Source organism: Oncorhynchus mykiss, chromosome 30 (assembly GCF_057628025.1).
Source record: "Oncorhynchus mykiss isolate SJ-2025 chromosome 30, ASM5762802v1, whole genome shotgun sequence".
NCBI lineage: Eukaryota > Metazoa > Chordata > Actinopteri > Salmoniformes > Salmonidae > Oncorhynchus > Oncorhynchus mykiss.
Window position 1 is genome coordinate 22,829,548 of NC_143051.1, and position 20,449 is coordinate 22,849,996.

The window sequence follows — 20,449 nt, forward strand, 5'->3', positions numbered from 1 at the left end:
CAGAAAACACTGATGAAGGTCGTTCTACAACAGCTCGTCACCAAAACTCCATTTTGTTACCATGAAAAACCCATAAAGTGCATGCGCGAAAACGCATATGACGTCAAAAACGTCACAGGGTATAAATACCAAGCCCCTCCCCTTCCAGTTCATTCCTGGATTTGTTCTGAGGTGAGTAACGTCGAAAGAAATACTGCTAGTTTTGGAACAAAAACGACTGCGCAATTATTTATTTTAATCATATTCCATCATAACATAGCTATTTTAAGATTAAGGTGTGTATGAACACACGAAGAAAACAAGTGAATGTATCTTAAATGTATTTTTCGTTTTGTTTGCTCTTTTTTTCCCCTTCAGGTATTTTGAAGGAAGAGTGGCCGTCGAGGACTTTGAACATTTATTCAAAAAAAAACAGTTTTTTTTCTTCAAGTAATGGACATTTGATTACTATTTTTGCCTCCAGTTTGTTCCAGAGGGAAAAGCTAGTTTTTAGCTGCCACAACCCCGCCCATAAACCAGTTTGTTCCAGCCATAGATTGTTAACGTTATAAAAACATGACGGTTAACGATATAAAACTGATGTAACAAGAGATCTGTTGCTGTAAAGCACAATATACAGTAGTAATATAGCTACTCGAGACGCTGAAGTATTTATAGTAAGTGTTTATTTTCAAAGCAATCTGAACCTAAATTCACGAAATTATTAATTGTTTAGTCGTAGATTAAATGTCAAGTGTGCTAGTTGTTCTCCGTACGTGGTTAGCTGTTTTTTTGTAGTTCAAATGCAGCGAAGGCTAACGATAGTTTATGAGCTCACACAGGAAAGTGCAGAGTGGAAACGCTCCGGTTCTTTGTGTGTGAGACTGATACAAATCAACTAACACATGTTTTAAGTTAATCATAAGCAATCTACTCATAAAGATTGCCGTAGGAAATATTTTTTTGCCTATGAATCTGGATGTTTTTTTTAAATCTAAATAGGGGAGAGATCCTTGGAATTTACACCTACCGCAATCTATACATAAAGATTGCTTAGATTGAAGATTACGGACTTTTGGTAGTTTGCGACAACGTTGTATCGTCGATCTGGTTAGAGCAGGAAATACATTCCTACATTCCCCAGGTGTACGATATGTATACGGCAATCTAAGGATAAAGATTGCCTTATTGAAATGCGCAAGGGAGGGAAACGTCCATTCGAAATATTACAAAAGGCAGAACGGTGGTGTCGGAATTACATCAAAATGGCGGGCTTGTTGTCGTTTGTCCTTGCAGAACATGCAGCCATAATGGCTACTGTGTTTATATGGAGCGACAGTCATGTGTTTGGCTTCCCAGAATAGTGGAACGACTTTCTTCTCGCGATGTCCTTATCGCATGTTACAGCTATAGATACCTTCTCGTTTTTTGTCAATTGTAAATTATTCTCCGGCCGTGCAAATGTGATAGTATGCTAGCTGTGTTGTGTCCGGGTTAGCTGGCATACATTGTTCTTTATGTTCTCGAGGCTGTTGCAGCCACGAAGCAGTTAACAAAAGAGGGCAGGGCCTAGATGGATTGTCTGTATAACGGGTTAGTTTTTCCCCTTTTACGGCGAACTCCCCTAGCCTGAACTCGGTCATTGAACGGGATCTTTATTCTGGTGGTATGGTAGGGCGTGCATTGCAATGACATACCATTTGTCATAAAGGGCTCCCAGCTGCGTGATATTTAATTATATAACCGTGGTGCGTTTGTAAGGCATATACAGTTTCAGTAATTTGATTATCTACAGGCTTTCCCTCCATTATTTTCTATTTGTGACAAGTCATTTATTTTAGGATATCTGATTGGCATAGGCTACAAACAGCAGTAACATTGACCCCATAGGACAAAAGTGTTTATTTTATATAATAATGATTGTCAACCAGGGTTAAAACTAAACTACTAAAATATTATGTCAACAAAAATTGCTTGCTATTTATTGGCAGGGGTTTCAGCGAGTGTGACAAGTATTTGTTACGTTGTAGCTAAATGATAACATGTGATATCCCCTTTTCAACTGCATTGCTATATATTTGAGTAAATACAGCAAAGCAATTGTGTGTGTGTGTGTATGAATATTAATTTACTTGACTTCTCCCCCATTGAATTATTCTTTACTAGGCTGTCTTATCAATAACTTCATTCTGTTGACTGTGTGCGTGTGTAACAGTTGTGACATTTTCAGGAGTTGTGTGTTATTTCCCGTGTTGTGGAGTTCTGAGACTATATAAAACTTCTACAGTTAATCGGGTAAGACCAAACTGATTTCCTCACATGGCATTTCAAAATGAAATACTTGGATATTATCCAAGCAATACCTGGATACAGTAATTCAAAGTAAATAATGAATAGTCATAACCATATTATAATGACTTAAAATATTAACATGATAAGGGTTCAGTTATGCACTGAACAATGAGGAAAATGCATGCAGAAGTCCCGCCCCTGCTGTTAGTGTTATGATTATGCATAGTTTGGGTTTGAGCAAGGCTAAGTAAAAATTCTATTCCTATTTTACTGTATTGGTTTAATAGGTTAGTGGAGATTTGACTTATTTTTTTATACGTAAAGGATCCATCTATAGTCACTGGATTCTCAACTGAGGTCGGTCTACCAGTGTTCTCTTTTTATATGGCACAGTAATATGACGTCGGTATTTTCTGTTAACTATTCTTGTTTTAACCACCCACCTGTACTTGAGCCAATCTCCTGCTCAGCTTAAGTATACATTTCAAATATATTCATAGCCAAATTAAATTACTTTCTTTTGGTGAATTTGACATTTTTAAATATATTTGTATACATTTGCTTTGATACATGTATTCATTAATTAGTACATTGAAATGTGTGGATTTCTTTTGTCTACATTTGCATGGAGGTGTAGTGCTTGTACATTTGATACAATTTGTAATTCCTTGTACTAAGCTATAGGTGGCAGTAAATGCTAAAACATTCATCCACTGCTCCATGGGGCAGACCATTGAACCAAGGGGGTTGTCATTGGTTATGCTTCAGATGAAACATTCCCTTTATTTTAATGTTAATCATAGGCAATTAACATAGTCCTGTACACTTTAAGGGATGTATGTGCGAGGTCAACCACTTACAAAACCAATACTTACAATATCAATTCAAATAACTTCAATATTACTTTCAAAATAATTATTTATACTTACAAACACACACAAAAGTTAAATATGTTCCTTAGATAACTGAAATTAATAGTACTATGCATTTCTTAGAATAGGCTTCTTCTGCGCTCTGTTCAACCAACTGTATTCCTTGGAGTTCCCGTGCTACCTGAGACTACTGGTAAAGTGACTGCACCCTTCTCTATCAGTGAAGGAGCTGGTCAGTCATTCCAACTACCAGTTTAGTGCACCGCAAGCCTGAAACAATACCTGTAGACTTTCAGTTTGAGGGCCTTCCTTGTGTGTGCTTCAGTGTTTAGCTTCCAATATGTGTCTTATTAGTAAAGGGGGAAGCTACTCATGGTATTTTCCACCCACCCACACAACGTAGACTAGCATCGTCTGTTACCAGAACATCATCAGTAACATATTCTAGCTTCTACAGCTCTCGTCACCATTGACATTCAATAGGTAATTTCTCTGAGACTAGAACAGTACAAATGGCAGGTTGACAAGGCTGCTCCTCAGCCCAATGACTCATTTCCCCTCCACTGTAGGTTTACTGGTTGTTTCCTCATATCCAAGCCTAATCACTCATCTGTTTTTAATTTGCACTTACCATGAACTTGTTTATGTTGTACATATTATGAAGGCAATCATGAGTGGAAGGTTTTGTTGAAACTTATTTTGTAATGTTTTAATAATCTGAATAAAGCATAGCTACTTGAATGTATTGCGCCGGCCTTGGGGGAAGTCCACATGAACCTATTCTAAACTACAGCCCAACCTGTCATTTTCCCATAATGTCTGGTGTTGAACTGACTCCTTGCACATTTTCTCTCTCTCTGTTCTATTGAATTACTGACATAGAGAAAATGAACTAGCAGCATGGCCTATAAGCAGTCTTTGTATTAGCTTCTACCCTGCTGTCTTAGGGGAATCCTCCCGGAGCTGCTGGGAGAACAGGGACAGTAGGCCCTGTCAGTCATTACCTCTTCTCCCTCGGCTTTGGGAATAACCCCACAGAACAGACCAATCTATCCCTCCGGAGAAAATGAATTGCACATTTTTTTTAAAGAATGAGGCAACACATCAGTGAGTCATGGTGTTCACTAGTGCATAATTTGGAATGCGAAGGCAGCACCTTGGCTGGGGGGTTAGTTGGGACTGTCACTGCCCCCCTTTTCCTTGTTTTCACAGATTTCAGTGTAGCTGAAGATCTAGCAATGTGGGTATTTTTGACGTAGACCTCGGCCCACTGTGATGTTGCTCTCGGCTTTGTAGCTAGAAGGAAACAGTACAAACTGCAGTATGGATTTCAGCCTTGGTCGGTCGTGTGGTAGAGTGAAGTTTGGAGATGTCTTATGGTTTAGTACCTAGGTTGAATCGTCTGTAAGCCGTTACTTTTTGCAGGATTTAGAGATGAACGGATGGTGTCAGTTCCAAGGATCCCTCCCAAAACAAAGTCAAATCTGACATGCCTGGATGCAGTTCAGTGCAAACATCACTTTAGCAGCACATTGAAAAATAATATAACAATAACTGTTTAGTAAGCACCAGAGTTATACGATTTGATGATATCCTGTAAAGTATGTTTGTCTCTTCCTCTCTGAGAAGAGATGGCAGTGGGCCCAGTGGACCCCAGGGAGGTCCTAAAGGGAGTAGAGAACCTGCTGGGGAAAGATGGAGAGCTCCGCAGCCTGGAGGGTGTCCCCAAAGTTTTCAGGTAATTAACATACTGCCATTTTTTTTTACTTTTATGATGTGCTTTTGAACTTGTATAACATTTTTCCAGCTTTTAATGTTTAGTGTTTTTCATGAATTATTTTGACATTATTTTGAGTTGCCAGTGTAGACCGTAATGGTAGCATTCTTGTTCTGACCATTGGTTTTCTTGGTCTTTTCTCCACAGTCTCATGAAGGGCTCTCACAAGATGGTGAGCAGGTGTATGTACCTGAATATCCTACTGCAGACCAAGTCCCATGACATTCTCAACCGGTAAGATCTACTCCCATTTTATGTCATCTATTGTTTAGTAACTTGTTTAGTAACTTCACTAGGGAGTTTTCTGCCACTGTGCTACTGCTTGTTCTTTGGGGGGTTGGGGGTCTAGGCCAGATTACTGTAAAGCGCTTTGAAAATGGGCCATTTAGATTCAATTTGATTGACTCTTCCATCCAGGTTTATTCGAGTGGGAGGCTACAAGCTGCTGAACGCGTGGCTGACCTACTCCAAATCTAGCAACAACACCCCCCTGTTACAGCTCATCCTGCTAACGCTGCAGAAACTGCCCCTCACTGTAGACCACCTGAAACAGAACAACACTGCCAAGCTCGTCAAGCAGCTCAGCAAGACTGGAGAGACTGAGGGTATGTTTTTAAACAACTTTCATTTCTCTTGCGTGCCACCCTCTTCAATACACTGAGCTGACTAAATAGACCTCTATGAGGAAATAGTTTAGCATTTTATTTGTAACTCACTTTCTCACAAACCAAAAGTTCATGATACAGTTCCTAGTGGTGGTATCTATGCAGTAGATGTACATTTTTTTTTATGATCGTGTCTGAGGTTGATTTGCAACTAATGTTGTCTCTGTCTCTCAGAGCTGAGGAAGCTGTCTGCTGGGCTGGTGGATGGCTGGATGGCTACCATCCGTTCCCAGAGTGTCTCCGCCACCTCTCCTGCAGGTAACGACTACTCTCCTATCCCTCGTTCCCTCATTTTCACTTTCTTCCTCTCGTTAACTCTCCGCTCCCCTGTAATCTCAGTTTACATAACACCCTCTTTCTCTCTCTTAGATAAGAAACGGAAGAAGGAGGAGGGGAAAGTGCCAGTCCGAGAGGTGAAGGCGGCTGATGGAGGGAAGGCAGCGGAGGAGGAGAGGAAGAGGGAGAAGCCCAAAGCTCACGCTCCCAGCCATGCTAAGATCCGCTCCATAGGTAGACTACGCTCCCTTCACCGCCATCTTGTCAAACTACACGCACACCCTGTCCTCAGTTTATCACAAAGTTTCATTTACAAAATATGATTCTGTGTATAAGGTTGTCCTTCGATAAAAGACAGGCAACAGCAATATGCAAATGAAGAAGTAATTGTGTTTCTGGCTGTAGGGATGAAGCTCCTGCTGTTGCAAAAGTGCTGGATGTTGGACTATATAATATCCTGATCTGACCCTGTCCTGTTTGTTGTTGTCCAGGCCTGGAGATGGATGCTCCCTCCCCTGTCCCAGTCAAGAAGCCCCCCGTGGCCCTCCAGCTGGGAGACAAGTACAATATCAAACCATCCCAAGTCCTCAAGAGACCCAGGTAACCTACACTTCAGACAGTAATAACAGCTTTGTTCATATTGTGTATAGTCATCGTCCTTCTGCGTTTTACCAGGCAATAACAGGATACAAAAATTGCCTAACCACAACATAAAACACTGCTCAGTGCTTCCCCCTAGGTGGTTAATGAGAGTATTGACCAAACCTGTCTTTGCCATTTGTAATGAATATATTGGAACTATTACTCACTGAACCTCTCCCATGTATCTCTCTCTACCAGTTTGGGTCCTATATGGAGTCAAATTTAACATGTTTCTCTTGTCTTTCTCTCTACCAGTTTTGGTCCTCTGGACCCTCCCCCTGTGGAGAAGAAGTATAAACCCCTCAACACCACTCCTAACCACACCAAGGAGATCAAGGTGAAGATCATCCCGGCACAACGTAAGACCTCAACAGAAATCGGTATGTACTTATGGACCCCTTTACTGCATGTACAGTAGTAGATTAGACCTAACCCCTCAACATGGAGAAGATTAGACCTAACCCCTCAACATGGAGAAGATTAGACCTAACCCCTCAACATGGAGAAGATTAGACCTAACCCCTCAACATGGAGAAGATTAGACCTAACCCCTCAACATGGAGAAGATTAGACCTAACCCCTCAACATGGAGAAGATTAGACCTAACCCCTCAACATGGAGAAGATTAGACCTAACCCCTCAACATGGAGAAGATTAGACCTAACCCCTCAACATGGAGAAGATTAGACCTAACCCCTCAACATGGAGAAGATTAGACCTAACCCCTCAACATGGAGAAGACTAGACCTAACCTCTCAACATGGAGAAGATTAGACCTAACCCCTCAACATGGAGAAGATTAGACCTAACCCCTCAACATGGAGAAGATTAGACCTAACCCCTCAACATGGAGAAGATTAGACCTAACCCCTCAACATGGAGAAGATTAGACCTAACCCCTCAACATGGAGAAGATTAGACCTAACCCCTCAACATGGAGAAGATTAGACCTAACCCCTCAACATGGAGAAGATTAGACCTAACCCCTCAACATGGAGAAGATTAGACCTAACCCCTCAACATGGAGAAGACTAGACCTAACCTCTCAACATGGAGAAGATTAGACCTAACCCCTCAACATGGAGAATATATCAGGGTTGAGGTCAATTTCTTTTCAATTCAGGGAGTTACGTGAAATTCCAAGTATCCTAAGTACTTGTCTATGAGAACTTTTTGGAATTTGTTTACTTCCTGAGTTGACTGGATTGAAATTGAATAGACCTCCTCAACCCTGGTAGATACCCACACACTGCTATAAATGTTCCACTACTGGAAGGTCTTCAAGACTGAAACATTGCAGTAAACTAAGAGAGCATACAAACTGTTTCAGAGCATGAACACACATTTGTTTCTTTCACATGACATGTTGTTTTGCACCCAGCCCTGAGAAAATAGTGTGATGTGTGTAGTACACACTTTGAAACCCATCTCCCCCTCAACAAAACCTGCAGTATTTTGACTGTTAGTGACATGACTAAGGTACCCTACTCTCTCTGCAGCCCTTGAGGGTACAGGCTTCCTGGATGCCCTAAACTCCGCCCCTGTTTCTCTCATCAAGATCAAGAAGAAGAAAGGAAGGGAAGGGAGAGACCCCAAAGCTGTCTCTCCCACGTCAAACAAGGTAAACACATAACTTCCTGAGCAGACAGACCGCACAGACTACTCTCTCTGCTATTCTGACTCTACACCTGAATCTATGGGAAGGCCGTGCAAATGGAATTGAGTATTCACCCGTCTCTCTCTCTTTACATCCCTCCTCCTCTCAGCCGTGTCCATTTGAGGGTAAACCTCACTATCCTTCACCTCAGGGTGGCACCAAGCCCTCGTCCCCAGAGACCCAGGTGGCCTCCACCACCCCTCCCCACGAGGTCCCAGTAGACCTGGAGCAACCCGGGACGCCCGTGCCCGCCGACGACCCAGAGGCCATGGACACGGGCAGCGAGAAGCCCAGCGCCCTGGCTGAACCCCGCGGCGAAGAGGAGGGTCAGCTGACCAAGAAGGGCAAGAAGAAGAAGAGCGTGCGCTGGGCCGAGGAGGAGCAGCTCACACAGTACTTCTACTTCGACCTGGACGAGACCGAGAGAGGTGAGAGAACAAAAACTAACGGTAACTTCAATTCAATTTTTTCGGTCGGTGTTGTGTGTAATTGCACGTTAAACTGTGGTTGTATAGTCAAACTAGATAGCAAACAGCCCAATAAAGACATGCTCAACACTTTACATTTGACTTTTCTGTTAAATTTAGTCTTTTGGCAGGGACGTGACCCCTCCCCCCCCTGCTTTCCTGTCATTTATCTTCGAAAAATACCTATTCCCCTGTCAAAATCCAGCTTTTTCTGCTTTTCTATCTTGTCGTGATCACATCCCTGTTGTGTGCCATGGCTAACCTTCTCATTCTGCACCTCTCTCCTTCCTCCTGTTCCCTCTATCCCCCTCTCCAGTCAACGTCAACAAGGTCAAGGACTTTGGCGAAGCGGCGAAGCGAGAGATGATGATGGACCGCCACACGTTTGAGATGGCGAGGCGCCTGTCCCATGACTCCATGGAGGAGCGCGTCCCCTGGAGCCCCCCGAGGCCCCTGGCCCTCACCGGCCCCCTGGTCAACGCTGGTGCCAATAGCACAGAGAGACTCACACAGAGGGACCGCGAGACGGGCATCCTGCAGGAGATCTTCCTCACCAAGGAGAGGTACGGATTCACACAGACCTTAAAATATGGATCTCTATAGCCTAGTGGGTTACCAGGTGCTCAAAATGCCTCACATTCTATTGCGGAAACTCACCTCCTGTTTCTTCTCCTCAGTGTTCCTGACAGCCCCCATGAACCAGAGCCTGAGGCCTACGAACCCATGCCTCCACGCCTTATACCCCTGGACGAGGTGGGATATACCCTTTTCTGTCAATCACTTTGGTGCCGTTTGAAAGATGTGTTCAACTAAAATGAATGCACAACCAAACGTTTTGAACATAAAATAGGAAACATTACAAGTGTTATCCGTTTTGAATCTGAAAAAAGTTCTAAAGTCCTGTAATACATAAAGATAACGCTCAATGCTCCAAACATCCTGTCCAGTGAACTAACTCCCTCTCTTCTCCAGGACTCGACCATGGTGGATGACAGCTACATGGAGCCCATGGACACGTCGTCCCAGCCTGGCTCTGGCGTGGGCCCCGGGGGAGTGGAGGGCTCCAAGCTGCCCCCCGTCCTCGCCAACCTCATGGGCAACCTGGGGGCCAACAACCTTTTGAGTAACCTAGGCAACATTGCCCAGGGCACGCCTGGTGCCCCTGCTAACCCCTCCGTCAACGTACAGGAGTTACTCACCTCCATCATGGTAAGTGATATAGCATGAACTAATCCTGTTTTTGTAACCCTGCCATTATGTAATCTCATTGAGAAACTTTATGATTGGAGGATTACAAGTATTAATGTGTTTACCGTAACTGTTATAAAACACCTTCTGGTACCCCCGGAAAAGCCCTGTAACCAGTGTATCTGTGATGTTTATTTTAGTCTGTCATGATTTGGCTTAACCCCTCCCTCCCTCCCCTGTAGGGAGCTAGTGGTGGCCAGTCTACTGAGGACCTGATCAAGCAGCCAGACTTCTCTGAGAAGATCAAACAGCTGCTGGGCTCTCTACAGCAGACCCAGAACCAGGGCCCCCCCACTGGACCCCCGCCCGGAGGTACACACAAACCTTTACAACACACACACATAAGCACACACAAACCCCCTACACAACACACTATTGATCATAGTCTGTTGCTGGAAAAAGGTATGTGTTATGGCTTTACACACCCTGCTATATTGTGGATAAAGCGTTACCTGTCTAACAGAACACGGAGGGTGTTCTTTAATGGAAGCCTCTCCAACAAAATCCAGGCACAGTCAGGAATTCCCCAGGGCAGCTGTCTAGGCCCCTTTCTTTCAATCTTTACTAACGACATTTGAGTAAAGGCAGTGTATCTGTTTGCGGATGACTCAACACTATACACCTCAGCTACTACAGCGACTGAAATGACTGCATCAACGAGCTGCAGTTAGTTTCAGAATGGGTGGCAAGGAATAAGTTTAAATATTTTAAACCAAAAGCATTGTATTTGGGACAAATCATTTACTAAACATCAACTAAATCTTGTAATGAATAATGTGGTCATTGAGCAAGTTGAGGAGACAACTGCTTGGTGTAACACTAGATTGTAAACTGTCATGGTCAAAATATATTGATACAACAGTAGCTAGGATGGGGAGAAGTCTGTCTAAAATAAAGCGTTGCTCTGCCTTCTTAACAACACTATCAACAAGACAGGTCCTACAGGCCCTAGTTTTGTCGCACCTGGACTACTGTTACGTGTGGTCAGGTGCCACAAATAGAGACTTGCAATTGGCTCAGAACAGGGAAGCGCGGCTGGCCCTTGGATGTACACAGAGAGCTAACATTAATCATATGCATGTAAGTCTCTTGTGGCTAAAAGTGGAGGAGAGATTGACTTCATCACTACTTTTATTTATGAGAGGTATTGACATGTTGAATGCACCGAGCTGTCTATCTAAACTACTGGCGCACAGCTCAGACATCCATGCATACCCCACAAAACATCCCACAAGAGGTCTCGTCACAGTCCAGAACAGACTACGGGAGGCGCACAGTACTACATAGTCATGACTACATGAAACTCTTTTCCACGTCAAGTAACTCACGCCAGTAGTAAAATGAGATGTAAAAAGCAGATAAAAAATACACCTTTTGGAACAGCAGGGACTGTGAAGCAACACAAACACAGGCACAGACACATGCATACACACACACACACAATAACAAACGGACTATACACACATACACATTGATTTTGTGTTGTAGATATGCCTGATGGTACACACTTAATACGTTGTGAAATCTGTTGTGAATGTACTGTAATGTATAACTGCCTTAATTGTCCTGGACCCCAGGAATAGTAGCTGCTGCCTTGACAACAGCTAATAGGGATCCATAATAAATACACACCTTCCTCTCTCTAGTTCTAACACAAGCCAAATATTCTTACATTTCCTCCTACTCTTAACTGTATATCATGATATGCATACTAGAATGGTTGTTAAAGTATGTCTTTCCTCCACAGTGAGCCAGGGCCTGTTGGGCCACGGTCCAGGCATGAACAACATGCCCAACATGGGCATGCCCATGAACGGAGTTGGGTACCCTCCTGCAGGCAAGCCCCTGGGCCCTGGAGGCCCCCACTATAACCATCCTCCGCCCCCACACAACCATGGACCCCCTGGCTTCAACGCCAACCCCCGCATGATGGGCCCCCCGCCACCCCAGGGCCACGGAGGAGACAACAGCAACTACTGGGGGGACGACTCAATGAGGGGGGGCCCACACCGGGGCGGAGGGGGCCACTTCCACCGAGGGGGCCGAGGGAGAGGAGGGGAACAGGTGGGCTTCAGAGGGAGAGGACGAGGGGGGCCTAGAGGAGGACACAACATGGGAGGTGAGTTGACTTAGAAAGGGAATGTTCCTTCTACAAATGTTATTTATTTTAGACATATAGGGCCAGTCTGAAACACCACCCTGTGTTGCCCATGTAGGACTCTGCCCCACTATCGTGCAATAAAAGTAAAGACGAAGTTGATTTCCGTTTGCCATCTTCTAGCCTTGATGCAGTCAGTACAGACGTTTGGTTTGCCTGGCTAGTTTACTAACTCTGTTCTTTTCTCTCTCCTCTCAGACATGTCCAAGAGGCCAGTGTGTCGCCACTTCATGATGAAAGGAAACTGCCGTTACGAGAGCAACTGTGCTTTCTACCACCCTGGCGTCAACGGTCCTCCCCTGCCCCCCAACCACCCTGCCCACAACCAGTACAATGACCACGGACCCCAACACGGGCACTAGACCACCAACACACCTCGAACACAAATACATGACAATACCCTGATACTACCACTAGGTGGCAGAACTCCGAATTCATGAGCTGCTGGTTTAGTTTCACCACTGGAACAGAGAGACAGACAGCCCACCAGGCTAGAAAGAGAGTCGAATGTGACCATCAATGTGAGAGACAGACAAGGCTGTGTCCTGCAGCCTTAACAGCTGCTCTGGTCTGGTAATCTCAATGTGATTTTTCTGCAGGTCTGTTGAAGAAGCAGTTCCACTACTGTTCTCCTACTGTGTGACTGAGACTTTGATTTGAAGGCTCACCAGTAGCAGAGGAAGACACTGAATATAGAGGGCAGAATCAGACATTTATCTACTACTTTCTCTTCCTCTCTCCCCACACCAACACAATATGTCCCCCCAAGAAATTCTCGACTTCCTACGTCCATTTTTGTTTGCCCTGCTCGCTCATACTCCCTTGATCAGGGACAGAGGACATGGCTTGTACACCAGAATACACAGACGCTCATGCCCTGGCTTTGTAAAAGTATAGGTACTGCTATAGCTTTGAGATGATCATTTAGTAGGTTTGTTTAAATGTTTTATTGTGATCATTTTTAACACAGTTGCTTCAGGTTGATGAAGATGTACAGTAACCAGACACTATGACCACTATGACTTATGGTTGCGGTCTGTCACTTTCCCATATAGCCTATCAGCCAGCCTTGTCTAATGCACTTGTCTCTACATCTTTGTCTGCTACTTCAATCAGCACTGAGCTAAGAGGTCAGCAATGAAGATGGCAAATCAATAGAAACATCTCCAGGATCTCCCCAGTATTGAGTTGGACTTCTTGAAGCTAAATTACTCTAACATCATTCTGTTCTGTAGTTGTGTAGCGTCACTCCTGACCTGGCTGTGTCTATTGGACCATGTTCCCCTGACAGACAGGATCTTTAGCTAACCGTCAGCTCCAGAATGAGTCTAAGCCCCACCCTCCCTCCTGAATGACAATGTAGCGCTGTGGTCCTCTGAGTTTTCAAACTGTAGTCAAAAAGACGTGGCCAAATTACAATGGTCAGTACACCATTTTAAAACATATTTACGGCCAAGTGGCATGCAAGAAAGACATGCCACTTTTTCTACCGTAGGATTTCAACAGAAAACAAGACAATGAATGTGAAGTCGACCAAATAATTGTAACATTGTTTGATGTTGTTTGCCAACTTCCCCATAGGCAAGAGAGTTATCAGTTAGGAAGCACTTTAAGAGGAAAGATGAGGGCCAAATCCAAGTTGTTTCCACCAGGCAGCCTGACTGTCAGGACAGGACCCACCACGCTGCTTGTTCTACTACTATCTAGCTCCTGCTCTAGAAAGGCCTGCCTCAAACACTTCCCCTCAAGATCAAATGAATGAAACAGTATTAAGAAAACGTTTAGCTGAAACACCCATAGATGAATGCCTACGCACTGAACGAACAAACGTGTTGCGTTTTCTGATAGTGAGTACTAGTGGTCAGCCTATCACAGGAGAGGGGAACAACAGGAAAAAGCATTGCTTGATTTGACTGAGCCTTTTACCTAGAAGAGTACATTATAGTGAATGAAGTTCTGGTCTAATGGAAGCCTCTGTGATTTTTATATTTCAACAACTGTATAACCTGTACCACCAGGAGTATATATCTCTTCCATGTGACAAAAGCGATGGTTGGATGCCCTGTGACAGACACACAGTCCCCTTTTATAGAAGTGCTTCTTCATACACAGGCCTGTATTAGCTTGTATGGGCTTCAGTGTTCGGTCAGTGTTATGTCCAACGGGGTAAAACTAAGGAATCATTCTCTGGGTCAACTAATTCAAAGTGTTTTCTGTGAAAACCGTGGCCTTCATGTCTCTTGTGGGACTATAATTATGTCAAATTTAGTTTTGGGTTGGATTTATTGCATTTTTATTTTGATATGATACTGATGAGTTGGATCTCTCCAATTAGGTCCACGTTTTTGTTAAATTCTTGTATCCATTTATTTTGTACATGTATTAATAAATGTCCTAAAATGAATGTATCCGCGTTGTCTCTGCTGCTGTACTGTTTGTTGCTACTTGGCTACGTGCCAAACTTTTAATAACCATTTAATCAAGAATCTGCTATTAACAAATCTATCACTGGCTTGGTTTTGTTCTCGCTCTATGTTTTTTATTCAACTTTTTCACCCTGACAGATTCTGGGTGTGTTTCTACAGAAACAGCTAAGTAGTGACATTAACGCAATGCCATTAATTACAGTCGCTGTACTCCTAATATGGAGGAGAACTATCGCCTTATGGGTGAGGGTAAACCGAGTTGCAAGCCCAATTTCAGACGCAATCGTTTGGAAAGGATGAAACCGTATCCGTACCACCAGAGAGTACAGAAAGTAGAAAGTGTGCAGGCCAGGCGGCAGGCTGTCTGCTGATAGCACAGTCAGTGAAGTCAGCTTAGTTTCCCCCATTGAGACGGTGTCTGTGCCTCGATCTAGGTCGTGAAAAATATAAACATGATAGTGTTTGCTTTAGCAATCTCACTGAAAATAATTTTTGAAAGATACTGTGATAATGCCTCAACTCAAAATAGGACTATTTCATGTTAGATCCCTCTTCCAAGGCAGTCATAGTCAATGAACTAATCACTGATCATAACCTTGATGTGATTGGCCTGACTGAAACAAGGCTTAAGCCTAATGAATTTACTAAATTAAATGAGGCCTCTCCTCCAGTGACCATATCTGCATCCCGCAAAAGCAGAAGAGATTCTAAAAATGTTTTGCTGCAAATTTAAATGTATATAAAAACTAAAAATATATATTTTTTAATATTTTGAGTTTCTAGTCATGAAGACTATGCAGCCTAATCAAGCACTTTATAGCTACTGTTTACAGGCCTCCTGGGCCGTATACGGCGTTCCCTGAATTTCTACCGGACCTTGTAGTCATGGCAGATAATATTATAATTTTTGGTGACTATCCACATGGAGAAGTTCACAGACCCACTCCAAAAGGCTTTCTGAGCTATCATTGACTCAGTGGGTTTTGTCCAACGTGTTTCCAGACCTATGCATTGCCACAGTCATACCCAGGATCTGGTTCTATCCCCTGGAATAAAAACTGTGGATCTAAATGTTTTTCCTCACAATCCTGGACTATTGGAACACCATTTTATTATGTTTGCAATCACAACAAGTAATCTGCTCAGACCCCAACCAAGGATTATCAAAAGCCGCGTTATAAATTCTCAGACAACCCAAAGTTTCCTAGATGCCCTTCCAGACTCCCTCCACCTACCCAAGGACGTTGGAGTACAGAAATCTGTTAACCACCTGAGGATCTAAATTGAACCTTGCGTAATACCCAAGATGTAGTCGCACCTCTAAAAACCAAAAACATTTGTCACAAGAAATTATCTCCCTACCTAGCTCCCTACCCGAGCCCTGAAGCAAGCTTCCAGAACATTGGAATGGAAATGGCGCTCCACCAAACTGGAAGTCTTCCGACTAGCTTGGAAGACAGTACCTTGCAATATCGAAAAGCCCTCACTGCTGCTCGATCAGCCTACTTTCCTAACCTGATTGAGGATTATAAAAACAATCCAACATTGCAAAGCTAACTAAAAAGCAGCATTCCCCAAGAGAGGATGGTCTTCACTTCAGCAGTGATGAAGTCATGAACTTCTTTGACGAAAAGATCCTGATCATTACAAAGCAAATTACAGTCTCCTTTTTGAATCTGCGTATTTCTCCAAAACTCAGTTATCCTGAGTCTGCACAAAACTGCCAGGACCTAAAATCAACAGACACTCATGTTTTTTAATCATGTATCTCTCAAAACATTCACGAAAATTGTCATGGCCTCTAAACCTTCCAGATGCCTGCTAGACCCTATTCCAACTAAACTACTGAAAGAGCTACTTCCTGTGTTTGGCCGTCCTATGTCGAACATAATAAATGGCTCCCTATCCTCCAGATGTGTACCATACTCACTAAAAGTGGCAGTAATAAAGCCTCTCCTGAAAAAGCCAAACCTTGACCCAGAAAATATATCAAATCTCCCATTCCTCTCAATAAAAATGTTAAAAGCTGTTGCGCTGCAACTCACTGCCTTCCTGAAGACAAATTATGTATACGAAACGCTCCATTCTGGTTTTAGACTCCATCATAGTACTGAGACTGCACTCGTGAAGGTGGTAATTACTTTTTATTGACGTCAGACCAAGGCTCTGCATCTTTCGTCGTGCTCCTAGACAGTGCCGCCTTTGACACCATCAATCACCACATTCTTTTGGAGAGATTGTAAACCCTAATTGGTTTATACGAACAAGTTCTTGCCTGGTTTAGATCTTATCTGACAGAATAATATCAGTTCGTCTCTGTCGATGGTTTGTCCTCTGACAAATAAATTGTACTTTTCGGTGTTCCTCAAGGTTAGGACCACTATTGTTTTCAATATATATTCTACCTCTTGGTGAAGTCATTCAGAAACACAATGTCAACATTCAATGCTATGCGAACAACACACAGCTGTACATTTCGATGAAACATGGTGAATCCCCAACATTGCCTACTCTGGAAGCCTGTGTTTCAGACATAAGGAAGTGGATGGTGGCAAACTGTTTGCTTTCAAACACGCACAAAACAGAGATGCTAGTTCTAGGTCTCAAGAAAAAAAGAGATCTGCTGTGTCGCACCCTCGTCTGTTTCACCTGTATTTGTGATTGTCTCCACCACCCTCCAGGTGTCGCCCATCTTCCCCATTATCCACTGTGTATTTATACCTGTGTTCTCTGTTTGTTTGTTGCCAGTTCATCTTGTTTGTCTTTCTCGCCCCCCTGGTTTTGACCCTTGCCTGTCCTGACTCTGAGCCCACCTGCCTGACCACTCTGCCTGACCCTGTGCCTGACTGCCGACCTGTACCTTTGCCCCACCTCTGGATTCTTGACCTCTGCCTACCCTGAGCCTGCCTACCGTCCGGTACTGTTGCCCCACCTCTGGTTTACTGACCCCTGCCGGCCTTGACCTGTCTATTTCCTGCCACTGTTGGATTATTAAACCATTGTTCATTCGACGTTGTCTGCATCTGGGTCTTACCTTCATACCTGATAGCTGTTTGATCTGACAATGAATCATATTGGTTGTACAGTCGTCTCAAATAAAACTGTGCAGGACTTTGGCATCCCTTTGGACCGTGATCTCTCTTTTGACGAACATATCAATAATATTTCAAGGGCACCTTTTTTCGGTCTTTGTAACATTGCAAAAATCTGAAACATTTTGTCCAAAAATGATGCAGAAAAGCTTATCCATGCTTTTGTCACTTCTAGATTAGACTATGGCATTGCTCTACTCTCCAGCTACCCAGTTAAACCACTAAATAAACTTCAGTTAGTGCTAAATACGGCTGCTAGAATATTGACTAGAACCAAAACATTTGATCATATTACTCCAGTGCTAGCCTCCCTACACTGTCTTCCTGTTAGGACAAGGGCTGATTTCAAAGTCTTTACTGCTAACCTAAAAGCATTACATGGACTTGCTCCTACGTAAATCAAATCAAATTTAATTATATAGCCTTTCGTAAATCAGATGATATCACAAAGTGCTGTTCAGAAACCCAGCCTAAAACCCCAAACAGCAAGCAATGCAGGTGTAGAAGCACGGTGGCTAGGAAAAACTCCCTAGAAAGGCCAAAACCTAGGAAGAAACCTAGAGAGGGACCAGGCTATGTGGGGTGTGCCGGGTGGAGATTATAACAGGACATGGCCAAGATGTTTAAATGTTCATAAATGACCAGCATGGTCAAATAATAGTAAGGCAGAACAGTTGAAACTGGAGCAGCAGCACGGCCAGGTGGACTGGGGACAGCAAGGAGTCATCATGTCAGGTAGTCCTGGGGCGTGGTCCTAGGGCTCAGGTCCTCCGAGAGAGAGAAAGAAAGAGAGAAAGAGAGAATTAGAGAGAGCACACTTAAATTCACACAGGACACCGAATAGGACAGGAGAAGTACTCCAGATATAACAAACTGACCCTAGGCCCCGACACAAACTACTGCAGCATAAATACTGGAGGCTGAGACAGGAGGGGTCAGGAGACACTGTGGCCCCATCCGAGGACACCCCCGGACAGGGCCAAACAGGAAGGATATAACCCCACCCACTTTGCCAAAGCACAGCCCCCACACCACTAGAGGGATATCTTCAACCACCAACTTACCATCCAGAGACAAGGCTGAGTATAGCCCACAAAGATCTCCGCCACGGCACAACCCAAGGGGGGGCGCCAACCCAGACAGGATGACCACATCAGTGAATCAACCCACTCAGATGACGCAACCCTTCCAGGGACGGTATGAGAGAGCCCCAGTAAGCCAGTGACTCAGCCCCTGTAATAGGGTTAGAGGCAGAGAATCCCAGTGGAAAGAGGGGAACCGGCCAGACAGAGACAGCAAGGGTGGTTCGTTGCTCCAGAGCCTTTCCGTTCACCTTCCCACTCCTGGGCCAGACTACACTCAATCATATGACCCACTGAAGAGATGAGTCTTCAGTAAAGACTTAAAGGTTGAGACCGAGTTTGCGTCTCTGACATGGGTAGGCAGACCGTTCCATAAAAATGGAGCTCTATAGGAGAAAGCCCTGCCTCCAGCTGTTTGCTTAGAAATTCTAGGGACAATTAAGAGTCCTGCGTCTTGTGACCGTAGCGTACGTGTAGGTATGTATGGCACTAACTGAAGCTTATTTAGTGCTTTATCCGGGTAGCCGGAAAGTAGAGCATTGCAGTAGTCTAACCTAGAAGTAACAAAAGCATGGATTAATTTTTCTGCATCATTTTTGGACAGAAAGTTTCTGATTTTTGCAATGTTACGTAGATGGAAAAAAGCTGCCCCTGAAATGGTCTTAATATGTTCTTCAAAAGAGAGATCAGGGTCCAGAGTAACGCCGAGGTCCTTCACAGTTTTATTTGAGACGACTGTACAACCATTAAGATTAATTGTCAGATTCAACAGAAGATCTCTGTTGAAGATCTCACAGCCAGAAGAGGACTGGCCACCCCTCAGAGCCTGATTCCTCTCTAGGTTTCTTCCTAGGTTCTAGGGAGTTTTTCCTAACCACCATGCTTCTACATCTATATTGCTTGCTGTTTCGGGTTTTAAGATCGGTTTCTGTAGAAGCACTTTGTAGTGACATTTGCTGATGTAAAACGGGCTTTATAAATACATTTGGGGTGTGAAAATGAGATGTAATCCATTAATAGTTTCGTTTCAAGTTCTTATCTAACAGATGTTTCATTATATGAATTAATTCTTACCTCAGTTTCTTTGAAAATAACTGCCATTATTTAAACTTGTTTATTTGGAATATCAATGAAGAAGGTTTCATATAATCAGAAGACCCCAAGAAAGGAACATACAAAAGTTTCAGGGGATCTTTAAACAATCTCAAGCGTCATCATGTACATCACACAACCTAATCCAAGCTCCTACGTCCTATTACCATAGTAGTGTGTGGTAGATCCGTGTTCTCAGGGCGAGGCTAATGACAGGTGGCCCAGGTGGCAGACGATGCAATGTGTAACCGGGAGTGGCTTTAACCCGGCCCTACACTGCAAATATTGACCCGGGGACAACCCACGTCAGGAACAGAGAGAAAGGAGGATAGTCAGTGCCTTAGGAGCTAAGGACACCTCAGCATTCTGAGAGTGCGAAGAATCAAGTAAGAAAGAGAGAATACTAAGGACAGCACAGCATTCCACTGCTCCAACATCCACACTAGAATTCATGGCAGCCTGATTTCCGGTCCAATGTGATATACTACACAGCCCTATCCTTTTGCATTTCACATAGGTTAAGTAACAAACACTCCACACCAACTCATATTACATCAGAATCCCATAAATCCAGATTTGCATCATTCAAACATGGATTTATGGCACAGTGGAATAAATAAAAAAATGAGTGCAGACATCATTCAGAATGGGATTGGGATGTAATATGCATTGAAGTGGTGTGTTTTAGAGTGTTTCCTAATATGCTTTAGACCTATTTCATATT

The 20,449-nt window shown here is 43.6% G+C and overlaps 1 protein-coding gene across 2 annotated transcripts; it reads left to right on the top strand.

Moving 5' to 3' along the window:
* Positions 1-168: 168 nt before the first annotated feature.
* LOC110488120 (serine/threonine-protein phosphatase 1 regulatory subunit 10) lies at positions 169-14,437 on the top strand. 2 transcript variants are annotated; one of them, XM_090227840.1, is made up of 16 exons: positions 169-656; positions 4,773-4,881; positions 5,068-5,154; positions 5,338-5,525; positions 5,760-5,843; positions 5,955-6,095; positions 6,353-6,461; positions 6,759-6,883; positions 8,003-8,124; positions 8,270-8,588; positions 8,944-9,190; positions 9,305-9,380; positions 9,600-9,836; positions 10,058-10,187; positions 11,623-11,994; positions 12,232-14,437. In XM_090227840.1, the coding sequence occupies exons 2-16, from the start codon at positions 4,775-4,777 to the stop codon at positions 12,393-12,395; spliced, it is 2,508 nt and encodes an 835-aa protein (XP_090083966.1). In that variant the 5' UTR covers positions 169-656; positions 4,773-4,774; the 3' UTR covers positions 12,396-14,437. The 2 variants fall into 2 exon arrangements, with proteins under 2 accessions (XP_090083966.1, XP_021415821.1); XM_021560146.3 differs by having other exon boundaries at positions 355-656; positions 8,270-8,609.
* The last annotated feature ends 6,012 nt before the right edge of the window (positions 14,438-20,449 follow it).

Excerpts from the sequence above, each read along its gene's own strand:
- LOC110488120 (XM_021560146.3), top strand. The coding sequence starts at position 4,775 with ATGGCAGTGGGCCCAGTGGACCCCAGGGAGGTCCTAAAGGGAGTAGAG. Across the intron at positions 6,096-6,352 it reads TGCTAAGATCCGCTCCATAG|GCCTGGAGATGGATGCTCCC; the intron begins GTAGACTACGCT and ends GTTGTTGTCCAG. Across the intron at positions 8,610-8,943 it reads TGAGAGAACAAAAACTAACG|TCAACGTCAACAAGGTCAAG; the intron begins GTAACTTCAATT and ends CCCCCTCTCCAG.